Source organism: Periophthalmus magnuspinnatus, chromosome 5, assembly GCF_009829125.3.
Source record: "Periophthalmus magnuspinnatus isolate fPerMag1 chromosome 5, fPerMag1.2.pri, whole genome shotgun sequence".
NCBI lineage: Eukaryota > Metazoa > Chordata > Actinopteri > Gobiiformes > Gobiidae > Periophthalmus > Periophthalmus magnuspinnatus.
In genome coordinates, this window is record NC_047130.1 from 18,277,002 (window position 1) to 18,300,323 (window position 23,322).

The 23,322-nt window shown below is 36.6% G+C and overlaps 3 protein-coding genes across 5 annotated transcripts in view; all 3 read left to right on the plus strand.

The window, feature by feature from the left end:
• inavab (innate immunity activator b) overlaps positions 1 to 3,864 on the plus strand; it is a 36,704-nt gene extending 32,840 nt beyond the window's left edge. For both annotated transcript variants that reach the window (XM_055222136.1, XM_033967117.2), the window contains 2 exons: positions 505 to 1,231; positions 2,273 to 3,864. In XM_055222136.1, coding sequence (XP_055078111.1) covers positions 505 to 1,231; positions 2,273 to 2,362 — 817 coding nt within the window. In that variant the 3' untranslated portion in view covers positions 2,363 to 3,864. The remainder of the gene's footprint in view (positions 1 to 504; positions 1,232 to 2,272) is intronic.
• Positions 3,865 to 5,363: 1,499 nt separating this feature from the next.
• On the plus strand, positions 5,364 to 19,770 carry adipor1a (adiponectin receptor 1a). 2 transcript variants are annotated; one of them, XM_033966924.2, is made up of 8 exons: positions 5,364 to 5,496; positions 6,702 to 6,877; positions 7,973 to 8,083; positions 12,488 to 12,659; positions 13,760 to 13,946; positions 15,000 to 15,187; positions 16,590 to 16,783; positions 17,454 to 19,770. In XM_033966924.2, the coding sequence occupies exons 2-8, from the start codon at positions 6,758 to 6,760 to the stop codon at positions 17,580 to 17,582; spliced, it is 1,101 nt and encodes a 366-aa protein (XP_033822815.1). In that variant the 5' UTR covers positions 5,364 to 5,496; positions 6,702 to 6,757; the 3' UTR covers positions 17,583 to 19,770. The 2 variants fall into 2 exon arrangements, with proteins under 2 accessions (XP_033822815.1, XP_033822816.1); XM_033966925.2 differs by having other exon boundaries at positions 5,364 to 5,439.
• A 492-nt stretch (positions 19,771 to 20,262) lies between these two features.
• rabif (RAB interacting factor) lies at positions 20,263 to 23,302 on the plus strand. Its single transcript, XM_033966505.2, has 3 exons — positions 20,263 to 20,379; positions 20,732 to 20,879; positions 21,499 to 23,302. Exons 2-3 carry the CDS (start codon positions 20,736 to 20,738, stop codon positions 21,742 to 21,744), a joined length of 390 nt encoding a protein of 129 aa, XP_033822396.1. The 5' UTR covers positions 20,263 to 20,379; positions 20,732 to 20,735; the 3' UTR covers positions 21,745 to 23,302.
• Positions 23,303 to 23,322: the final 20 nt, after the last annotated feature.

A 23,322-nucleotide genomic window follows, 5' to 3' on the forward strand; every position in this document is an offset into this window, starting at 1 on the left:
GCAATCTAACTGGGAGGCAAAAAGTCTTTTAACTAGAGTTGCCAAGTCTGCTTCTTTATAGTAACATTGGATGTCTTTTTTTGGAAAGTCGCTTGCAAATTTTGGCAGTTGCGGGTTGCGGGTTTTTCCCTGAGCAGTTCTTTCACTTGAAAAGATTAAAATTTTAACCTTTTTCAGGACAAGAATAGACTCAGTAAAGACTGTTTTAAAGAGTTTTAAGAGTTTTAAAGCAGTTTGTGACAGTAAATATGCCTCTAAAAATATGATCCTGTGAATATGATCTCATTAGCTCTTGGTTCAATGGTGGCATACATTGTAAACCTTTTTTATTTTTACCTATTTTTGTTGTTGTTGTTGTTATTGTTTTTTAAGGGCTTGGTCACTTGTTGCTCTCTGAAAATCTGGCAGCCCTGGTCTTAACCACTGCATAATTGTGTTGCAATAAGTTATATCAAATCCATCACAAATATATCAATTTTAATGATTCCTTTGTCCTTTGCACAGGTTATCCGGCCCTGAATCTCACTACAACCACGAGAAAGAGCGTGGAAGAACCAGAAGTGCTCGCAGACGCCTCACTGAATATTCGATCACTTATAACGAACCTTCTCCGGCTCCTTCTCCCTCTTTAATGAAAATATCCCAAAGCAACTGTAACCACGCTGGATCCGAGGACAGCAACTCAGACCACTCCTACTCCTCTTACAACAGCTCGCCTTGTCATGAATCCCCTTGCGATTTACCCAAACAATACCACTCTAACATCTACTCCAATGGAAGCTGCCAACCCCAAATCTTCCCCCATGCTAGCTACTATCACAGTCCAAAACCACAATCCTCCCCCAAAGCTTATTATGAAGACATGGTCTATCCAGCTGAAATGGACATGGGGAGAAGCTATTACGCTCAAGCTCCACCTTCAAATAGATATGAATATTGGTACAAGGAAGCGCCAGTACAGCAATACCAAAGAGTACAGAGGACTCCAGAGATTAGACTGGTCCCACCGCAACCAATTTGGGATCAACATCATAGTCCAAATTACAGGGCGGGAGTTTTGCCTAAGCAAGTGGTGAACGAGCAGCTGAAGTCATGGCATAGACGTAGCAGTCAGCTTAAAACGCCCAGGTCTCGCTCGCTCGACAGACAGGGGGCAGTACGGTTCAAAAACACCCCCTCACCGATGGCAAGAGAGGCAAACTTGTACCCGACGCCCAAGTATCAAGAGCAGGTAAGATGACCACTTGAAATTTAAATAAAAGTGGGACTTGTGGGGATAATAATAATAATAATAATAATAATAATAATAATAATAATAATAATTATTATTATTGTTATTGTTATTGTTATTGTTATTGTTATTATTATTATTATGTTGGTAATATTTAAGCTAATTTTCCCAAACAACAACAACAGCATGTTCTTAAGCCTCCCTCTGCCTGTCAGATCCTCTTAGTCTTTAAAGGTGTTTAAGATTAGCCTGAAAACCCAACTCTTCTTCCTGGCATACTAGCTAGACAGGATATCTTGGTGTTTTATTGTTCTTTTCCTATGAATTGTGTTATCTGTATATTTGTTTTTGTTTTACTTTTATGTGAAGCGCTTTGGTCAGCTGAAGTTGTCTTAAATGTGCTATATGAATAAACTTGAAATGAATTTAATAGGCTCTGTACAGAACAGCGCCTGGCAACCTCAACCTTAGCATCACTATTTCCTGTCCAATTTTATCTCTGAGGATTTTTTTGCAGAGTCGCACTAAAATGAATAAATATTTAAAGATGAGGCAGTGGACAGGGAGCTGCAGGTGGATGTCACTGACAGCATGTTAAAAACTACACAAATAAAAAGAATACTACACCAGAGTCCACTTAGACATGTTCGTGTTTGTGCTAACACTAATGCAAATTTTGAGGCATAATACATTTTAAAGTAACACTACAAATTCATTAAAATTTTAATAGAATGTTTATTTTATGTTTTCCAATTTTAATAAAAGTTACTGTTAGCTTGGGGACACAGTGAACTAGCTAGCGTGCTTCTGTGCTATGAAGCTATTGAATTTCTTGTGTAATAAAACTCCTAACCCTGTGGCTTTGACCTGCGCAAACATGTCCATTAAAATTAAATTCCATGTGGTTCTTGTATTAGGTTAGCAGTTTATATTTCTTCTCTCCAATATTAATTGTTTTTAAAATGTGCACTCAACCCTCTTTTCTTTCTTTCACTTAAATCCGATTTGGTCCACTAATAGTTCGTTTGTATGTTGTAACAGGTAATTCCAAGAAGACCTCAGAGACCTTTAGACGACACTTCTGGACACTGGATGGTTGATGATGGCACTCACTACATTAGTCAAGTTTAAAATTAAGAAAACTCTAAAAGCTCCTTTGTTACACATTTAATCACTTGGGCTGCCTCCTCCTCACGTGTTGTTTGGACATTTTGTACTTTAAAATTTCAACATTAACAACACTACCACTGTTGAAGTTTACCAAAGGTTCAGTTGACCAGACCATAATGTTGCTGTTTTTTGTCCATATCTTCTGTCTAAATCATGAAATCCAGATATAATTATGTTTATGAAAAAAACAGGGTTATTATGTGTAGAACAATCAGTTTGACGTGTTTTTGAATACATGCAAATCACTGGGGGAATAGGGTTGGGAAGCACAGGGTACCTCATGATTAGACTTGGTATGAGATGCAGGTAATTCAAGATTTGATAATCCATACATAATTGCAGCCTCACTAAAGAAACTATTTCAATGTATTATTTTGTCACAGGCCTCATGTAAAAGTTGAAAAAATGTAAAGGTGTACTAATTAACTGTTCTGGTGCTTGTTTCCATGGAAATATTTGCTTTACCTAGAATGTTCCATGATACCGGTACATGTTAAATGTAAATGTTCAGGTTTTTATATAGCGCTTTCCCCCCTTCGAAGCATTCAAAGCGCTTAACATCAAGGATACTACTAGTGCCTTGGATAGAGTTTGACTTATCCTTCTTCAGTTTATCCGAATACTGTTTAACCTCAAAAATGTGCATTCTTACTGTGAGTGGACTCGCCTCTCCACAGATCTGACACATAATTCGGCCTGTTTAATACCATACTGTGGAACATTTAGGCAAAGCAATGACGTATTCACTGAGACAAGCAGCTGACGGACCCTTGACTTGAGAAGTTACATAGTGCTCCTTTAATATTTAAGTAATCTGCACAAACCGGTTCCAAGGACAACATTTTACAACTGCCAACAACTGTTACAGCATCTTATATTTTAAAGAAAAAGCAAATTAACTCAAATGTGATACAATTGACAGGTTTAATTAGCCAAAACATATTCACTGCATTTTCTGATTATGTTTGTTGAATGAAGGACATAAATGTGTAAAATATTTGTTATAATCTTTTTAGATGACTCTGAACCACTAGAAACTACCTGCTTGAATCTCATATCATTATGTACTAAACTGAATTAACTTGAAACATATATTGGTCTAATCATTTAATTCAAATAGAGATAACTTAACCAAACCAAATTATCCTAAAAGTAGCAGAAAGGCAATGTTAAAATGCTTGGCAGCTAATACAAGTGTTATTACCTTACTGTCATTGATAAGTAAATTGTTAAAATTGTTTTGTGCACTGATGCATTAACACTAGACAACCACTAACATGTTTTGGGCCAAATTACTATGATTTTCCTGTGATAAAAATGTATAAATTGTTTTGTAATCACTGCCATTATTTTTGGTCATGTATTGCATTTGATGGTACCTCCTTATAATGAGATTTAGCCACTACTTATTGTGCCTATTTATTGTGGAAATCTGTGGAAGCCAAGGTTGAATTTAAACAAAATATGTATGAAAAATCGTTTATTCCACAAGCCTGTCACCGTCTGTGCATTTTTACTGTTTATTTTTGTATTTATCATTTTGGTAGTTGTTCTGTTTGTTTACTCACGTTTTAAGGTGACTCCTGTGGAAGAAAATAAAGTATATGTTTGCATAAATGTGTGAGTATTATTGTCATTTTTTGTTTTTTAAGATGAGATTAGAAAGTCGGTGTTTCAAATGTAGGTATCTTACTGTTCACTTAACTGAGAATTCATGGGGAGATCTGTCATGATAATCACTATATTGACTTATTGTTCAGTATAGGAAAGCTGGAACAATATATTTTGGGGCTCAAAATGTATCATGTGTACAGTTTCTTTGTAAAGTGAGGAGATTTGAGTTACGTTTGTTATAATACACCAAGATTTGAGATGTGGAGGGTTGAAAAATCGCTTTTGTGGCTAATTACTGCTTTATTCTGTTATCTATTTGTTGCAGCTCAAGACATTTTAATGAGATTGTCTATTTAAAGTTGGTTTACTAGGATTCTCTTCCATTATTGTTATTGCCTCAGTGGCGTAAAGTAATTTCAGTGTTATCTTTTATTGTAATATGTCTCTGCAACAATATATCCTGCTTCAAAATTTGTTATTGTGACCTATTCATGGGTTTCAGACAAAGGGTTTCTTCCTGGTTTTAAGCATTTGATATTGCAACGGTCCCCTGTAATAATGCAATTCAAATAAAAATATATCTTTTGAATGGAAAAGGTCCTCACAAAATCCTTCAAATTCATGAAGGAATTATTTGCTTGCATTTTGCACTTATTGTCCCATTCGTTGTACCAAACTTGTTCTATGCAGTAATACATTTGTGATAATGATTATTCTGTTATGTCTCATCTGAAATCCATATAAACAATGCAGATTTAGTCATACAAATTGTCCAGATTACAGCTTAAATGTGTCTATTTCAGTTTTAAGCATAAGATCTTTGATTAAAGGTGCACTAGGTAACTTATCTGGTGGAGCACCTGTCACCTGCTTACCACCATAGAGATGTTCTTAAGTTTCATGGAATTAAAGGCAATCAAGAGACGCCATCAGGACTATCAGACATCAGTTATGGGCTAGATCTGTGGAGAGTCAACTTGCTGATGCCTTACAGTAAGAAGCATGCATGTTTTTAATTGTATTTGTTCAACAATAAACACACTGTAATTGAACACGATAGTTATTAATGCCATATTGTGGAACATTCCAGTCTCTATATGAGATAGGCAGGACGCAGACTCTCCTTTAATTATATGTGCATTTATGGAAGCTTCACATCAGTGTTTTCATTAAATCATTGCAGATTGTATATAACTTTCAGGTCGCTCAATCTTGCTTTATTTGTTTATAATGAATAATTCATTAACTCGTTTAAATTATTGTAGTTTTATAGTCTATTGTGTTTTATTTTGAAATGTGACACTTGTATGCTTTTACTTTAACACCAAAGCCCTTTTACGGAAGTCATGTCTATTTCCGGTGTAGCTAGTGTTTCTAATCGTTAAATAATTTACCTTCCGAGTCCAGAGCGTACCTTTTGTCAGGTAATTCAACCCCGTCTCTCTCATACACGCAGGTGTCAGGCTGCTCTCTCTCATAAGGTATGTGATGCCGTGTTTTTCCCTCACTTTTCTCATAAAAATACCCCAAAGATGATTAAAAAATATTGTCGCAGATTTGGTAGCTGAGTGTTAGCTCGCCAGCGCTAGCAGTAGATACATAAGCGTTCTGTTACGAGTTTAATGTCAAGCTGTGTGTTTTCATTGTCGTGTTTAGGATAGATTTATGACAAGACGACAGATCTGAGTAAAAATGTTGTGATTACCTGTTTCCGGTTTTGTGGTATTTGTGGTGTTTTTGGTGAAAGTAGTACGTGTCATCACTGGTTTGACCGCTCTGAGAGAAACCAGACCAAACCGTTTGTTAACCATTTTCATACGGTCTGTAAAAAGCAAAATTACAAATAGGATTTTAACTGACTCGTTTTTGTCAAACATTTTTGTCCGTGCCTGTATAATTGTGACATTACGTGTCTATAATGGGCGTAAAGGTAATCGTTTATTGTTTACATCTGTCTTTATGAGTCATACTTTGACTTTTAATTGGGCTCTTCTGACAAGTGTGGGCGTTCAGACAGGCGTGACAAATGTTTTTTTGTGTCTTTACATTCGTTTTGCATTTTTATTTGACCATTTTATTTGGCAAAACATGTTTATTTACGTTGTTCGCTTGGTCATTTTTTAATATGGTTATTGTATTGATGTGGTTATCTGTTTTCTTTTTTATGTATTTCAAAAGGTTGCCTGGGGTGGTTTATCATTCAAGTCCTTTATTTCTGAACTTTATGCATTTCAGGTCATCTCGGCTTGCTCCATTTCTTGTGGAGGAGCAGTGGCTCTACTCTGAGCTCCTCACCCTATCTATAATGGATTTCAATTTGATGTTAGTAATAGGTGGCAGTAGGAAGTAGAGTGACCAGTAGTGAAGTTTGTCTTTTGGCTCAGCTCCTTGACCACATCAGCCTTGTAAACCATCAAAAGTGTCAGTTTTTTATCCTTCTTACAGCACAAATGATATAAAAGTGGCAAAAATCTCCCCACTATGGCAAAGAAATTGTACATAATTACTGAGCCCCAAAACATATTGTTCCAGCTTTCATATATTGAACGATAAGCCGATATTGTAATTAATATGACAGGCCTCATTATCCATGATTTAAAAAAAAAAAAAAAAAAGCCAGTGTTCATTCCCAGCCCAGATTCCTCCCATTTGACACTATGTGAATCTATTGTTGTTGTTTCCTCAGGAGTGCACTTCCCTGGTCTGCAGCACAGACTCTGAGTGGCCGCAGACAGTCTACTTATGTCCGGGCGTAACGGGTCTGCGAGTGATGCAGACTGTCAGATCTGTGAGGACCGGGACCAGCTGATGGAGCTGGGGCCGCTGCTGGAGGAGGGTGGGGCTAAGGGAGGGGCCACAGAGGTACAGGATACTGGAATTTTAATATATTTGTTTGTGTACTGGTCAAGACATGTCTGGCTAAAAAGGGAATGTGGCAAAACCTGTCAAAGCTATTAAATACATCTTTGATCTGATCATATATCTGACCAAAATTACACTCATAAAACTACAACTACAGGAGTTTATGCAAAGTCGACTATTTATACAAAAAATGACCAAAACTGTGAATCTTTATATGAAAAAAGGCAGATTAAACTCAGGATTCACTTCCAGTTTTTCAGGTAAATCACTACATCCCTTGATGTTGCTGCTGTTGTCCCATATAAATCATTAAAATCCTAAATAAATAATTAGTACTACTACTAAGATGACACGACCAACTGATGAATCGACTACATGACTTAGCATCCTTAATGTATTTGCATACTCTATAGTGGTGTCACAATATTGCAATGTCAAACTTCAAGTAATAGGTTTCATACTGGATGCTGATTTTGATACCACAACGATAAAAAATGCTGCTTTTTAATTTTAGATAATAGACTGACATTTTCAATACAAAATAATACTGCTTACTTTATTTTATCATGTGTTCATATATTACTTCTGATAAAGGTCAAGCTCATTCTAAAACTGTTCAGAAAAGGTCCAATTTTGTCCTCTTTATGTATTTATTTTATATAAATACTTCAAATGAGTATCTAGTTTTGATACTAGTTTTAGTATCAGTGTTATCTGATCTTCAATTGTTTTGACACTAATATAGTGTCGATATTGCTATACTGTTGGATTGATATGAGCAGTCCTTTGTGTTTTACAAAACTTTTACATACATTTTACAGTGGTCTCCCAGGGCCCACCAGGGATCAAAAGCAATGATCCTTTTATCTCCCATTTCTAGTTTTAATTCTCAACCTTTTTTGTTGTTGTACTTTGACTTTCTAGAGGTACTGTTTAAATAATATTCAGCCCTAGGCATATTGGGATTTTATGAAGTTAATATCCAGCCAAACGTGTTATGTAAACTGCTTCCACCATTGGATAGAACCTTTGAATTGTCCGGCTTGCACTTGATAGCAGTGTCAGTGCCCGTTTTTTACACTGGTTTGTTTGAAGGGAGCGGCCATTCTGGGGGACAAGGATGATGATGATGAAGTTGGGGAGGTGCTGACATTGCCTGTTCAGGCTCATCATGCCATGGAGAAGATGGAGGAGTTTGTTCACAAGGTGAGACCACCGCTGTTTGTGACTGGGGGGGCTGGATTAATCATTTTATTGAAGAGAATACGACTTTAGTGCTTTGGTGTTTAGTAAGTTTGTTTTATACTATGCTAGTTAGTCAATGTATAGGTCAAAATATACTGAGTCACCAACAAAATAAAAATGTCTTGTACTAGCTCAGGGGTTCTTAAACTTTTCACACCAAGTACCACCAAAGAAAACATTTGGCTTTCCGAGTATCATCAGAGATCTAAACCAGATCTAAAAAAGGACCATTCCAGGCCTGAACCAAGATTAATCGATATCTAAAGAATATATCAATATTTAATAGAACTACAACATGACTACAGTGGTTCTAAACAAGGAATTACCCAAAGGAGGGCTAAAATATGAATAAATTGACGTCTAAATAAAACTGTATGGGACATTGCAGACCACCTGCAGGAGCCCACATTGCAGTTTTAGAAAAAAACTGATCTAGATTAAAAGATAGACCTTTAACAGCAAATTTCACAAATTGTTGAAACCACGTAACTGTTTTAGCACAAAAATAAATAGATGGACATTTGCATTATTTAACCTTCTTTATTTTTCCCATATTCTTGTTATAAATAAAGGGTTTTAAGTGCATGTAGTGCCTTTTAAGACTAGAATTAAATAAAGAATTGTAAAGGGCACATATTGCACTCTTGTCTGATCTGTGCTATGTTTTCTCATCAAAAACAGACCTGGAGTTATGTTTTGTTCCATTCACACATGTTTAACACACAAACAGTGCATATTTAGGCAATGAGTTCTTCTCTCAAACAGAGAACACGCATTTGTATAATTTCAGACCTGGAATTGCCCATCTCTACTGAACAAAATGTAGCTGTTAACCTGAAAACTACTGCTTCATGACATCACAATGTGGAACAGAGCATTTTGAGCTTTGGAGATGTTACAGACTAATAATAAAGTGTTACTCAAACATGTGTGAATGAAACAAAACACAACTTCGGGTATGTTTTCGATGAGGTAACAACATTTTGACATGGCTTAAAGCTCATAAGAGTCTTTTTTTTTTTTTTTTTTAGTATAGAACCTTTTAATATTTGATCTTAATAAGGTTAGTGATGTGTTCTGTTGGTGGTTTTCAGATTCTAGGTTGTGATGGTGTCATACTCCCACATGGGGGGCAAGAGCCAGATTTATCTATTGATTACATTGTACTTTCCAATGAAATATCTATAAATGTTGAACCTGATCATTTCTATTTTGACAAGACCCCAAAACTTACCGCATTACAACACAAATCTGCATTTTAACCATATTAATTATAGCTACCCCACCCATCTGTATTAGAGATTATTGGTCTATAGAATGATGTGATGTCATCTGAAACCCAGCAATTAAGAGGTTTTTAATGGGTCCCATTGCTTGAATATATATAACAGTGTATTTCCTTCAGTAGCTGAGATGAATGGACTTTTAAATGACTACTGACTGCCAGATAAGTAGTAATAAATCTTATCTCTCCCAGTTTGATATCTACGATTACTGTTGACAATGTGATTTGCTTGCATTTGAAATCATTAATGTCACTCATTTGTAATAACGGCTACAATATTTCCCTGAAGTACATTTTTAAAGTACATTTACATAAAAACAAGCGTGGAAAATGGTGACCATCTTGAAACTTGGTATGCAGTCGCAGACCTGTTAAGACATGCTCTGTAGGTTCAACTGTTTTCTGTGCAAACTTGTTTTTCAACCCGGTGGTCAAACAAGTTAAATGCTGAGGATGATGCACTGGTGTGGGATTAGATTTGTGATTTATGTTTTAAAATCAAGTTCAGTCCACATTTTAAATGGGCTCTATTGCATTAACACTTTAGAAGATTTAAATATGAACTGTTGAACTAATGCATAAACTCACTTGAGTTTCATAATATTGTTTCAGGCCTACTGAAGAATTAATTGGTTTATAAATGAATATACATTAGTTCTTTTGACTTTGGCTAATACTATGTATAATTTCATTTCCATTTAATTTATCTTTATGTATACAGGGAGAGCCCAATGAGAGTACTACTCTTTTTCATGTACGCCCTGTTAAAATACAGAACAATACAAACAAGAACAAACAAAACGATTATCTGCATAAGTCCATTTAAAACATTAAAAACGGGAGCAGATGTGATTATAAATTTTTATCACCAGATTATTAAAGTCCATTAGTGGCACCAATCTATCCAGTTTTGCATGTCCTTGAAATGTATTACATTTTTGGGAAGCAAAATAATAAAAAAAAAACACACTTTTTTTCAATTGTCGTTTGGCCAGTTTTTAGATGTGAACAATCAAGAATTGTTTCAAACCGTATCAAACTACAAAAAGCAAGTGGTATTTAGCAAGGTATTCAGGATGAATATGAAGTCATCCCATATAAATATATTTTATACAGTGTTTTTAAAGGACCCATATTACAGTTTTCTTATCTGTTATGTTGTTTCCTCATCACAAATATACCATGAGTTGTGTTTTGTTTCATTCACACATGTTTAACACACAAACCCTGCATGTTTAGACTAAGTTCTTCTCTCAAATGGAAAACTCTGTTCCACCTTGTGATGTCATGTGACAATACAGGAAGTGCTCCATTGTGTTTTTAAACTCCATACACCTTCACTAGAACCGTTGGGATCATTTCAACCCTGGAATTGCCAATCTCTACTGAATAAAATGTAAAACGTAGCTGTTAATGTGAAAACTACCACTTCAGAATATCATAAGTTGGAACAAGGCATTTGGAGGTTTGGAGACAGACTAATAATAAAGGGTTACTCAGACATGTATGAATGAAACACCTCATCAAAAACATACCTGGAGTTGTGTTATAACATTATAATATGACTAAAAGCTAATGAGTTAATGTTGTGTAATATAGAACCTTTAATTATAATAAAAAGGTAACTAGGCCATTCAAAAGAGCACTTCTTAAATATTTAATACGGGTAAGGCATTTTGTTTTTATTTCAAAAGTGTATTAAGTAAAAGGATTCAAACTTGGATTTCTGCCATAGTTTCAGCAGAATCTCGAAAAAACTGTAATGTAACAAGTCCTAAGTTTATATTTCTCTAATTGGTTAGAAAAAATCTTGACTTTTTCCTGCCCCTCAGGTTTTGTTGCATATTCCCGTGTGTTGGGGAAGCATAAATATTGCAGTAGTTTGTCATACGAGCTGAAACTCAAAACTCAGTCAGTGCATAGGGTTAACAACACATGTACAGGAAGGAGGTTGCATATTTAGTCTGATTCTATATTTTTACAACTCTGCTATTTTGAAAGACACTTTTAACCTTATGATCTACAAATGTTAAAACCTTATTAGTTTGGGATTGGATCTAGAAAAACCTGCTGTGTTAATCTTATGGCATTAAAGCATTACCTATTATGTAAAAATAATGGGTGACCTTTCAGAGCTTTTAGAGACCATTACACGCCCACTGCTCTGTACTTACTTCTGCAAAATCCCAATTTTATTTTCTTAATCACTGATATGCGTAGGATTCGGTAGCGTCATGTAGTCATTTTGATACAAATGAAAAAAAAATAAAAATCTGCTACTCGCTAGCGTGATCTGTCTGCTATCCCTGGGGGGGCGATAAGGCTCTTTGTTGTGATGACGTTTAGGGCGATGTCAGCTCCTATTGGGCGCCGCAGTTCGGGCAGTCAGCAGACTTGTTTCTGTTATTAAGTTGTTTTAGATGAATATTGCGATTTAAAATGTCCAAATTATACACAGTGATCCAAGGGTGTCATAGATTATAACTATGGAACAGACATAATAATAATAATAACATGGGCATAATGGGTCCTCTTTAATTCTTTCAACTGATAACAATCACATCCTTAGGGTTGAATAATTGCTTCACTTCCTGAAGCTACTGTGAAAACATACTTTGTCTTTTGTGTATTTGTGCTGACGAAGACGTTGAACTTTGTGCCAGTTTTTGTTTCATGCAGATAGACCGAGTAATTACGGAGATATTAACCATAAACCAGGTCAACACATCTGTAATCTGACAGTTAAACAGCAAAGTCCACCATAGAATTCTGGCCTGTCTCCAGCTCAGTTTAACCTATAGAGGTTCTGCAATGTGAAAGCAATCTATTGGCCAATATTATCTAATACAGATCGGGGCTCACTAAAATGGATATTGTTAAAATGCTGATTTTTGTTGTTTATATAAGAAGTTAATAGGTCCAGTCTCTAACAGAAATGACCAGGTTCAACATTTGTGGATTAAACCTTTGGATATTTCATTGCAAAGTACAATGTACTCAATAAGGAAAACTGAAAAAAAAACAAAAAACAAACACTTGAGTGTAGAAGTAGTGCTAAATCCCATCATGTTTTCATCCAGGTTTGGGAGGGGCGCTGGCGGGTCATCCCTTTCCACGTCCTCCCCGAGTGGCTGAAGGACAACGATTACCTGCTGCATGGACACAGGCCCCCCATGCCCTCCTTTAGAGCCTGCTTTGGGAGCATCTTCAGGATCCACACTGAGACCGGGAACATATGGACTCATCTGTTGGGTATTACAGAACTAACATGATACACTACACTAGATAGATCAAAGATAGGTGCAAAGATGGACATATGTGTTGGGCTGATTTTTGCTATTTTTAGTGTACCAGTTATGTCTTATATTGTATAAAATTATATTGTACCTGATTTTTACTGTCTTAAAAGTGTTAAAAACAGAACTAGTTCATTTTAGACAGTTTGCAGTGGTCCAAAATTATTCTTCACTTCACTTCTGCCCTTTGTACAACTTTTGCTAACAGCTTACTTCCTGATCATCAAAAAATGCTTTATAATTAGATGCACAGTTCACAGCAAACTTATTTTGACCTCAAGAGCTGCTTATTCAAGAAATTTGTGCTCGAGCTGTACTGGGGTTAGACAAATTCAAATATATGAGAAAAATAAAGTCTCCAGCTTAGGAGCTCACCACTCGCTTAAAGGGATCACATAAAAGTTTATATATAATACTTTAGTGCAGACAGGGCACTGCACAAATTGTGTTTACATTACTCCATTATAGGTTAGTAGTAAAACAGGGATGTGAGCATCTAAAAATAATTTCTATTGATAGAATTTTCCCTTTTATACAATGTACATCACTGCATAATAAAATAGTAAATGGCTCTGTGCACAATGGCACCCGACATTTAAAAAAAACAAACAAATTCTTACAAATGAGGAGAAAACTTTACTGGAGGACACTTATGTAGGTGCGTCTTTGTGTCTCAATACTAACGCTAACTTCTATGAAAACATTAAATGTAGCATAACAAGAAAATTACATTTGTGCTAAAAACTACTCAATTATTTTTAGCTGTAGATTAATTCAGTCAATGGGGTTTTTAAAATATTTATTAGGCTCTAAAGTTAGCATTAGCATTCGGACCGACACACACAGATGTACCTTTTGTAAACATAGAAGTGTCCTCTGGTGAGGTTTTCCTCGCATTAAGTGCTGTGTGACAAAAACCTTACCTTCTCTGGATTATAAAATATTAGTACCAGCTTCAGCTATGGAAAACCTCTATCTCTATCTCTATTAGAAAACATTGCATACCATAGTTGTGATAATGGTACAACAAGTATTCTGTATGATCTGTCTCCTCAGGTCTGATCCTGTTCCTCTGTCTGGGCACTCTTACCATGCTGAGGCCCAACATGTACTTCATGGCCCCTCTGCAGGAGAAGGTGGTCTTTGGGATGTTCTTTCTGGGGGCCGTGCTCTGCCTCAGCTTCTCCTGGCTGTTCCACACCGTCTACTGCCACTCGGAGAAGGTCTCACGCACTTTCTCCAAGTAAGGAAATATAAACTCGCAAGTTTAACACTGATACTAAGTCTGGCCTTTTCTTTCCATATCTGCTAGCTAGACATTGTGTTCAGGCTCCCAAGTTGCGATCTATAACACAGATAATTGATTAAAATAACTGGTTTATATTTACTTTTACTTTTGTCAGTTTACAAATTTTATTTTAAAATTTAGCTTAAAGAATGCCAATTATGTGTGTGTATCAGGTACTTTTCATGCATTTTAGGCATTTTGATTATTGCTGAAAATGGTTTATGTGGCCATCAAACAAATTGAAACCTTTTGCCTGTGATTCACATTTTGCCTCCTCTTTAATGATCTTACATTGATTTACAGTATATAAGTGATGAAATGATTGTTTAAGTTGTATATGTTTAGTTCACCTGTTTCTTCAAGTGAAAGACTTAATTTTCCTATATTCAAAAGCAAAGGTTCCTGAGCTAAGCTTCCTTGTTGTCTTTAGTTCTCCTGTTATATTTGCCTATAATATTTGGCAGTTTTATCCCAGTTCAGACCAGTGCATACTTTTATTGTATCTTTGGGCAAGACACTTCAGCCACTTAACATCACATTCATACATGTGCGTATATGAGTGATGGTGCAGATTGGCAGCCACACTTCCACCAGTCTACCCCAGGGCAGCTGTTGCTACAAAAGTATCTTACCACAGAGTATAAAGAGTGAATGAAGAACACACGAAATTGTAAATGGCTTTAAGTATTTGAGAAGGAATTTCTGTATTTCGCTGTATTTTGGAGAAAATGTTACCAACCTTCTTTCTTGTAAGCTCTTTTCTTTAGTATTGGTTGTTGAGAAGTTAGAGCTAGATATCAGATGGATAAAAAGCAGTGCCCACCAGTAATCTGCCCAGAACTGAAGAAGCATCTTGGATGAGCAACGAAACATTTTCACTCTTACAACTTTTGACAGTTGACAGATTTTACTTTTGGCTTTACTATGGATAAGACCTGTGCGACTGAGTAAACACACAGATATGTATTCTGCAGTATAACTGCTCTCTACTCCTCCCTCCTGTTGCAGACTGGACTACTCGGGCATCGCTCTCCTGATCATGGGCTCCTTCGTCCCATGGCTGTACTACTCGTTTTACTGCTCTCCTCAGCCGCGCCTCATCTACCTCTCCGTCGTCTGTGTCCTCGGCATCGCGGCCATTGTTGTGGCGCAGTGGGATCGCTTCTCCACGCCCAGGCACCGGCCCACCAGAGCAGGTACAAAGAAACACAATGACCAAGGTTCACTGGGTTTATCAGAGCTGCTTGATGCAGTAATCTAAATCACAACACACTCAATATATCACAGTAACACCAGGGCTCTCCATCTGGCAAAAATGCTGTTTTTATTAATTATTTCCTTTTAAGTGTAAAATTGGCCTTGATTTAATTCTGTTTTTTTGTTAAAACAATTTTAACATATTGCAATAATATACCGGACATATCTCACCGGGAGGAGGCCCTGGGGGATACCCAGGACACACTGGCGAGACTAAGTCTTTCGGCTGGCCTGGGAATGCCATTCATTTAGCTCCTCCCATCGGAGGAGCTAAATGAAATGTCAAGGAGAAGAGGATGGATGCAATAATATGTATATCACAGTTCTTAAAGGCTATATCACAACATCAAAATAGTAAATCCAAGCATGTTCAATCATTTCAGTATTTTCTTTGAGGGATGAGCTCAAAGTCTTTCAGCCTCTACTTTGAATTCACTCTTTCACTCAGCCCTTCGTTTCATAACAAGTAATGAATTTAAAATCCATCATTGTAAACCATATGAAAAAGCAGGTTGGGCATCACATGTGTCAAAAGAGAACAACACTGTATAAAATGTATTTATAAAGGACTACTTCATAGACTTCTTGAATATCTCACTTGCTTGATGTAACAAATGATACAGGAACTTTTAATACAAGATCTCATGATTGTCTACATCTAAAAACTGGCTGCACCAAAACTGAAATGGGGAAAAAAGCTTTTGGTTATTTTGCTTCTGAAAAATGGAATTTATTTATATTATGTACATTCAAAACTGGATAGATTGGTGCCACTAATAGACTTCAATAATCTGGTGATAAACATTTATACTGACACCTGCTCCTGTTTTTAATGTTTTAAATGGACCTATGTACTTACTTGTTTTGTTTGTTTTTGTTTGTATTTTAACAGGGCGCTCATGAAAGAGACCAGTACTCTCATGGGACTCTCCTTGTATAAACACAGATAAATAAAATAAACAGCTGCACATGAATAAGTTATATCACCAACGTTTATTTTTGCTGAGAGAGAAGTCTTTGTACTTGCTAGTTTTTATTTTTCATGTGGATTGGCCTGTACTTGCATATTTGCTAACCATGAATCAGGTCAAAACAGTTTCAATATGACGTTTTAGAGGCAAATGTGAACTGAATATTGGATGACATGGCTATTGCTAATCTAATCACGATCACAATTAGATATTCTTTCAAAAGCTACTCTGACCATCCTAAAGCTTGTACCGCCTAAGCTTGTGTAAAATTATAATATGGATAACTTCTGTTTTGTGTTTTGTTGTTGCTATTTTAATTAAATTCCCTCAACTAACTACTAACTCTCACATTCACCTGTCTGTCCTCCAGGAGTGTTCATGGGCCTGGGTCTTAGTGGGATTGTACCCACGATGCACTTCACCATCGAGGAGGGGTTCGTAAAAGCAACCACGGTGGGGCAGATGGGCTGGTTCTACCTGATGGGGGCAATGTACATCACTGGAGCCGGTTTGTACGCAGCCAGGATCCCAGAGAGATTCTTCCCTGGAAAGTGTGACATCTGGGTGAGTTTTCATGTAATATTTACACTCTGTGTTTAACTGAAGTACTGGGTACAGCTCTGCTCCTCCTGAACAGGCTTATAGAATGTACAATATAGAGTGCTGCCCGGTGGTGTAGTTAGTATAGCTGTGCATATATGGTTGTGGGTTCAACTCCCAGCTTGACTGTTGAATCTACTGAATCTTCACCGTTCTCTCTCCACATTTCAGGCTGACCCAAACTAGGATAAAAAAGATGCCCAGATACTGAAATAGCATTGAAAATTGATACTCATTTGAACAAGTAGTGATGATATTTGTTTATATTACAACTTAACATTAGGTCGTACGGTCATATGAAAGAAATTACCAATATTCTGTGTTTGAAATTACATGCTATTGTCAAACATTTTCCTTCGTATTGAAATCAAGTTTGAATTTTTTTGTATCATGACAACACCTTTTACGCCTTCTGGTGCAATGGGGCTCGGTTTGTGGGTGGGGGTATGGGTCTTTCTGTTTGGACTGTAGCCATCAGAATTAACAATTCAAAACAAAATATATCTTTTGACTGGTCAACAGTCCTCAAAATGGCAGCATATAACAGGAAACTGAAATCCATGAATACTGTTTGTTGATAATTCCTAGCTTTACTACTCATGACTCTTCGGTTTCTCTGTTTTCTCTGTTGCAGTTTCACTCTCATCAGATTTTCCACGTTCTGGTCGTTGCCGCGGCATTCATTCATTTCTACGGCGTCTCGAACCTTCAGGAGTTTCGTTACGGACTTGAGGGCGGCTGCACGGACGATACTTTACTCTGAGCGACTGTGACCTCACCTCATCACAATGCACACAAATCATTTCATTACAACACACACCAGGGCCTGACATTAAAGTGCACTGTGGAACTTTTCAGGTGGAAGGTCAGCCACCTGCTTGTCTCCATGGAGATGTTATTTCTTTTCCGATAATGTAACATATTATGGTATTAAACTTATCAGTCTTTTCAATTAAAGGTGTTTTATTGCCAAAAAATACTTGTCCTGTTGACATCACCTGCTTGTCTCCATGAAGAATGATAATGTAAGTGTAATGCCATACTGTGGAACATTCTCAAGGCAGCGCAATAACATCTCCATGGAGACAAGACTGGTGGACCCTACACCTGAAAAGTTACATAATGCTCCTTTAACAATAGTCAAATGCTGGTATATATTAATTTTGGCTACTGACACATTCAGGCCCACTAGCCACTTTGGCCTCTTGAAATCTTAACAGACCTCTACTTTATAGTCTACTATGTAAGCCATATTTAAAAATAATAATAATCAAAATAAGTGATTGAGTTTTTTTCTCCCACTTAATAGATTATAGCCCAAAGTAGAGATGGGTGATATAGTAAGATCTGTTCCATTAACGGTATCGGTGATATCAGAGGGTTTTCACTAGATATCAATATCAGGCAAATATGAAAAGTGTTGCTGAAATTTGGCACTGATGTTTTTTTGTGCCCATGTACCATTCAGAGTGTGTTCAAAAGACAAATCTGATGCACTGAGGACAGGCTAAAAAGTAAACATGGAAATGGAACAGTAATTAGAAAATATGTCTGTCTGTTTACACAATTATGCAACAAATGTATTTATATCCCAGATGAATGTTATTGTTTTTGCAAAGGTGACAAGTTAATTTGTGGACTTGAACTTAACTTTTAACTTGAAAATGTGAGCCTCAAAAAAAAAAGTTCATATCAATATCGGTTATTGGCCACAGTAGCAAGAAAAATATCCTTATCAGCTAGATTATTCCATATTGGACCATCCCTAGTCCTAAGTGTGTATTTTATTTCAAATTACACACTAAACCAGTACAGCCTACCTTAACACACCTTAATTATATGTTGGTAAAGCCCTAATTGATCTGTACATTTTTAAACATATGAGCCACAGTGGCCAGTGGGTTAAAATGTTTGTCTTATGTCCCTTATTTTACATATAGGCAAACAAGCATACACAAAACATACAATCTCAAATACTCAAATCCACTCACGATGCTGCTGGAACCTCCATGTCCTCCTCTACCCAACACTCCTATGTTCCTCTAGATTTTGTTCTTTATTTTGTTCCTATTTTTTTTTCTTTCTTTTTTTTATGTAAGTCAAAAAGTAGCATAACACTCCATCGAATGACTTCCAAAACTTCAAGTCATTGGTCAAATAAATAACTAGATGTCTTCACGCCCTACTGTTTCAAAATCCTGTTACTGCTGGACAAAAGGCACAATCTCTAGTCCATATTTTCTTCCACAATCATACTATTAAATAAATATGCGAATGAGAATACTTTGAAAAGATTTGATGGAAGAAGTCCATAGAAAATCTTTGTACTAATAAGCAATTTTATAATGCAAGCTGAAGTTGTTAAGTTTCATTTGCTTTATTCTCAAATTGACAAATTCTTTCAGCAAAGGAACTACCATACTGTAAGACATACTATGTAAAGTAGCAGCTCACTTCAGGTTAACTGATTTTTGCGTGTCAAATTATTAATTTCTAGAATAGTGCCTAAGCTTTGCACAATGTACAGTTCTGACCCGACCCTTTGTGGCTTTGTGGAAATTCGGTTTTGTGCTAGAGACGTAGACACAGGTGTGATTATCCGAGGCACCTTGCGCTTTTTAAACCTGGACTTTTATTCTTCCTGTGCCTTAGGCCGATGGAAATGTTTTTAACAAAATGGCCGACACTTAGACGAGCCTCAGATCCTTCTTTTTCTCTCCATAACTTTCGACTCAATCATTTCCTAAACTCCAGTCTTAGGTTGTATCAACTGCTGTTAAAAAAAATAAAATAAATCCTTTTTCTAGATTTGAGTTTTATTACTAAAACATGTGTATTCTTTGTGTACTGTTCCATGTAGGTTATAATTCATACATTTCTCTGAAATGTAAACCTAAATATTTATTAATGGTAATCTTGGAAAATATTGTAATAAATCTTTTCCACATGTATTTCTGTTGTCAGTTATTATTAAGCTCAAGGTTTATTTATATAGCACATTTAAAAACAGTGAGGCCCCAAAATTAACATTTTAGATGAAAACTATGGCAAGATAAGAAACTCCAGTTGAACAAAGATGGTCGGCTAGTGCAAAAAAAGTGCATTTGAATGAATTACTTATATTTTATACCTGACTGTTACCAACCCATACCATATTGAGATGGATGTAAATATATATCATCTTTTGAATCTTTGGCACAATTTTACCTCCAACTTGCTTTAGTGCAGTTTTTGCTCTTCTATTTTACACGTTTCTTTTAGCTCCATATTTTAATCTACATACATCCACTATATTACCACTACTCTCTATAATAAACTATTCATACTCTTTTAATTACCGCGCGAGTCTTATTTATCCAAAATTGCATAATGCTGCCCTCTCGCGGCACTACCACGAGAACTACAGAACCCGGAACTGAAGAAAGGTACGTGCTCTTGTTTCTGACCGGGCGGATTTTGCGTTGCATTCTCACTCATCGCTTGTTGCAGCAGCGGCTTTTTTTCCCTAATGTACCTTTTGTTTTTAACCTTTTCATCGGTTCACTAAGGTTATTATTAAGGTACAGTTTTAAGTAATCTTTGAATTAATGTTCAATTATGTTTTTTTAGTGTTTTTCCTTGTATTTCCTTGCTTTGTTGCATGCCAATTACGCTGAAGTAGGGATGGCTAGATATTATGATTACAGTATTTTAAACCACCGTTATCTTTAAAGCTATTATTTACAATCCTTAGCTTTATAGAAAATGTGTTATGTTGGCATTATCATTTGGTGTCTGTACTGATAATAATTTAGATACAAAATACAGGCCTAGTCAGTCAGATACTCTAAGCAGGATAGTAGCAATCAGCAGTAATACCACTTTCTCCATGTCATTACTGAATTCTGTTGTTAATATGCGCTTGTTTTTCAGTAAAATGGATGCCAGTGAGCTGTCTAAAGAAAACCCGGAGCGGTCGGAGCTTGTGTCCGAGGAGGGGAAGAACATAAAGGCCGTTTTGTGTCAACGCTGCGGCTCCAAAGTGCTGTGTCCCGGGATGGCGGTGTTTGCAGAGAAAGAGGTGAGCGAATGACGATCAAATTCAGCATTAAACCTGTTAGACTGTGTTTATAGCAACAACTAAACCACTTGACAACAGTTTATTGTTGCTATATCCCTGAGATGCCAAATGCTATTTTATCTGCCAATACCATTAAATCTTACTCAAGAGATTAACTACGACTTGTACTTACCTGTATACCGATATTTTACTGCAGCCTGCTGGAACAATGTTTAAACTCATAAACTGCACCAAGCTGATGGACAAATTCTAGTTTTCTTGCAAAAGGGATACTTACATATTATCTCTTACCCGAAGGTTGATTATTCAGTGGCGGCCCCAGGTTAATACAATTATTGTGTTGTGGTCTAATGTAATTCAAACCATATTTGGAGCACATCAGTGGTAAATTAAATAGAAAAAGTATATCACATGATTCTTCTCCCACAGAATGAAACGTCTTATGCCATTTTGAATACTCAACCTTGCCGTATGAGGTCTTGCCCCATGAATGAAAGCTTTGAAACATTTATTGCTCCTACTTGTCTAGAAAATATCTATAAAGACTACTTAGTTTTATTATTAAGATGATACATTGCAATACCTAAACTATAACTAAACTCTCTCCTCCTTCCCACAGCTGTTTCTTCCATCGATGCGTAAAAAGTCCGGTACTTTTGGCTCAGACGGATCAGACGGAGACACGCTCACGTCTTTCTGGTTGGTCCACGACATGTTTGATTTTGAAAACGTGGGATTCACAAACGACGTCGGACGCATCAAGTACCTGATCTGTGCAGACTGTGAGATCGGACCCATCGGCTGGCACTGTCTGGATGACAAAAAGAGCTACTACATCGCAATGGAGCGGGTCAACCATGAATAACTGTAAACAACAAGGAACTACTTTTTTAAAATATGTTTGACTATGCATCTTTTGTGGACTAATTTGATGCTCTGTCTTCTTTCATGCAAAAACTCTTGACTCCACTTGTGTAAGAAATCATATTAAAAAACACCACTAACCTTACATAATTTACAAATATTAGGCTCTTAAAGTTCAATAGTGGATGAAAGTTGAATGAATTCCTGTTAATTCCTGTTCCTGAAAGACTTGAAAAACAGAACTAGTTCATTTTAAACAGTTTTCAGTGGTCCAAAGTTATTCTTAACTTGGTTTTTGCATTCTGAACATCCAAATGATTCACTGCAATGAGTTTTTCACAACTTTCAGAGATGTGAGCAGAGTTTTGACAGTAAAGCTAACAACAACTAGCATGCTAACACGCATTCCTGATTATCAGTCGAGCTAAACCAGGACAAGATGTCTGTGCAGTCCCTCAGTTGTCCAGGTTTGATCTATAGTAAGAAAAATTCAATTCTGTCAGCTGGACAAAAAGTTGTAGGAGTGAAGACGTTTTGCTGCTCATCCCAGCTGCTCCTTCAGTTCTGGTCAGATTACTGGTGGACATTGCCTTATATCTGACGGGAGGAGCTAGCTACACTGAAACTAACACAACTATTGTTCAGTTAGGCACAGTTTAGTTTCTATTTGTATATATCTATATTTTGCATAATCACTCTGGCTAGCACGATTGTTTTCCTTGTTTAGATTTAGGTCCGAGGATGGAGTCTTTCATAACAAAAATGGCCTCTTTAACTCCCCTCTCAAATAATTCCTTTTCTTTGGCTAAGATCTGTACCTCACTATCTTCAAAGGAGTGGTTAGTGGCTTTGAGATGGAGATGTACTGAAGACTGGGGTCCTGAGGAATTCTTGTGATGGTGTTGGTACATTCTTTTATGGAGTGGCTATTTTGTTTATCCAGTATAACGCTCGCTGCAGTCTTCATTGCAGTGAGTGTTATACTGGATGGACACTGAATGGAGTAGACCACATTGCTTTGTTTGTGGCTTAGGCTGTTGTCCTTTGAGTGAACCAATTTCTGTCTTAAGTGTTTGAAATAGACCGGAATTTCATCCTGTCTGAAAATCCTCTGAAGCAAAATATGACTCGGGCACTGTTCACAGTTAGTGTAGCTCAGTAGACCAACAAACTGAAACCACAAACAGTGGGGTTTTCATTTCAATGTAGTTAGCTCCTCCCTTCAGATAAATATAAGGCAGTGTCCACTAGCAATCTGACCAGACCTGAAGAAGTGGCTTGGATGAGCAGCAAAACCTCTTCACTCAAACTTTTTGTCCAGTTGACAGAATTGATTTTTTCTTTTACTATAAACCAGGACAAGTGTGAACTCACCTCAAGACGCATAGTAACTAGGACATAATTATCTAAAATGTTACAGTAGTTTTTTGTGGGACATCGAACCAGGCTCATCAGTAATTTGTTCAAACCTAATTAAACCAGTGCTCTATTGAAATGAAATCATATCCCACATATACTGTATGTTTGTATGTTATAAAACAGCTCACTGCCTCTTATAACCCTGTGTTTATTTGTGAAG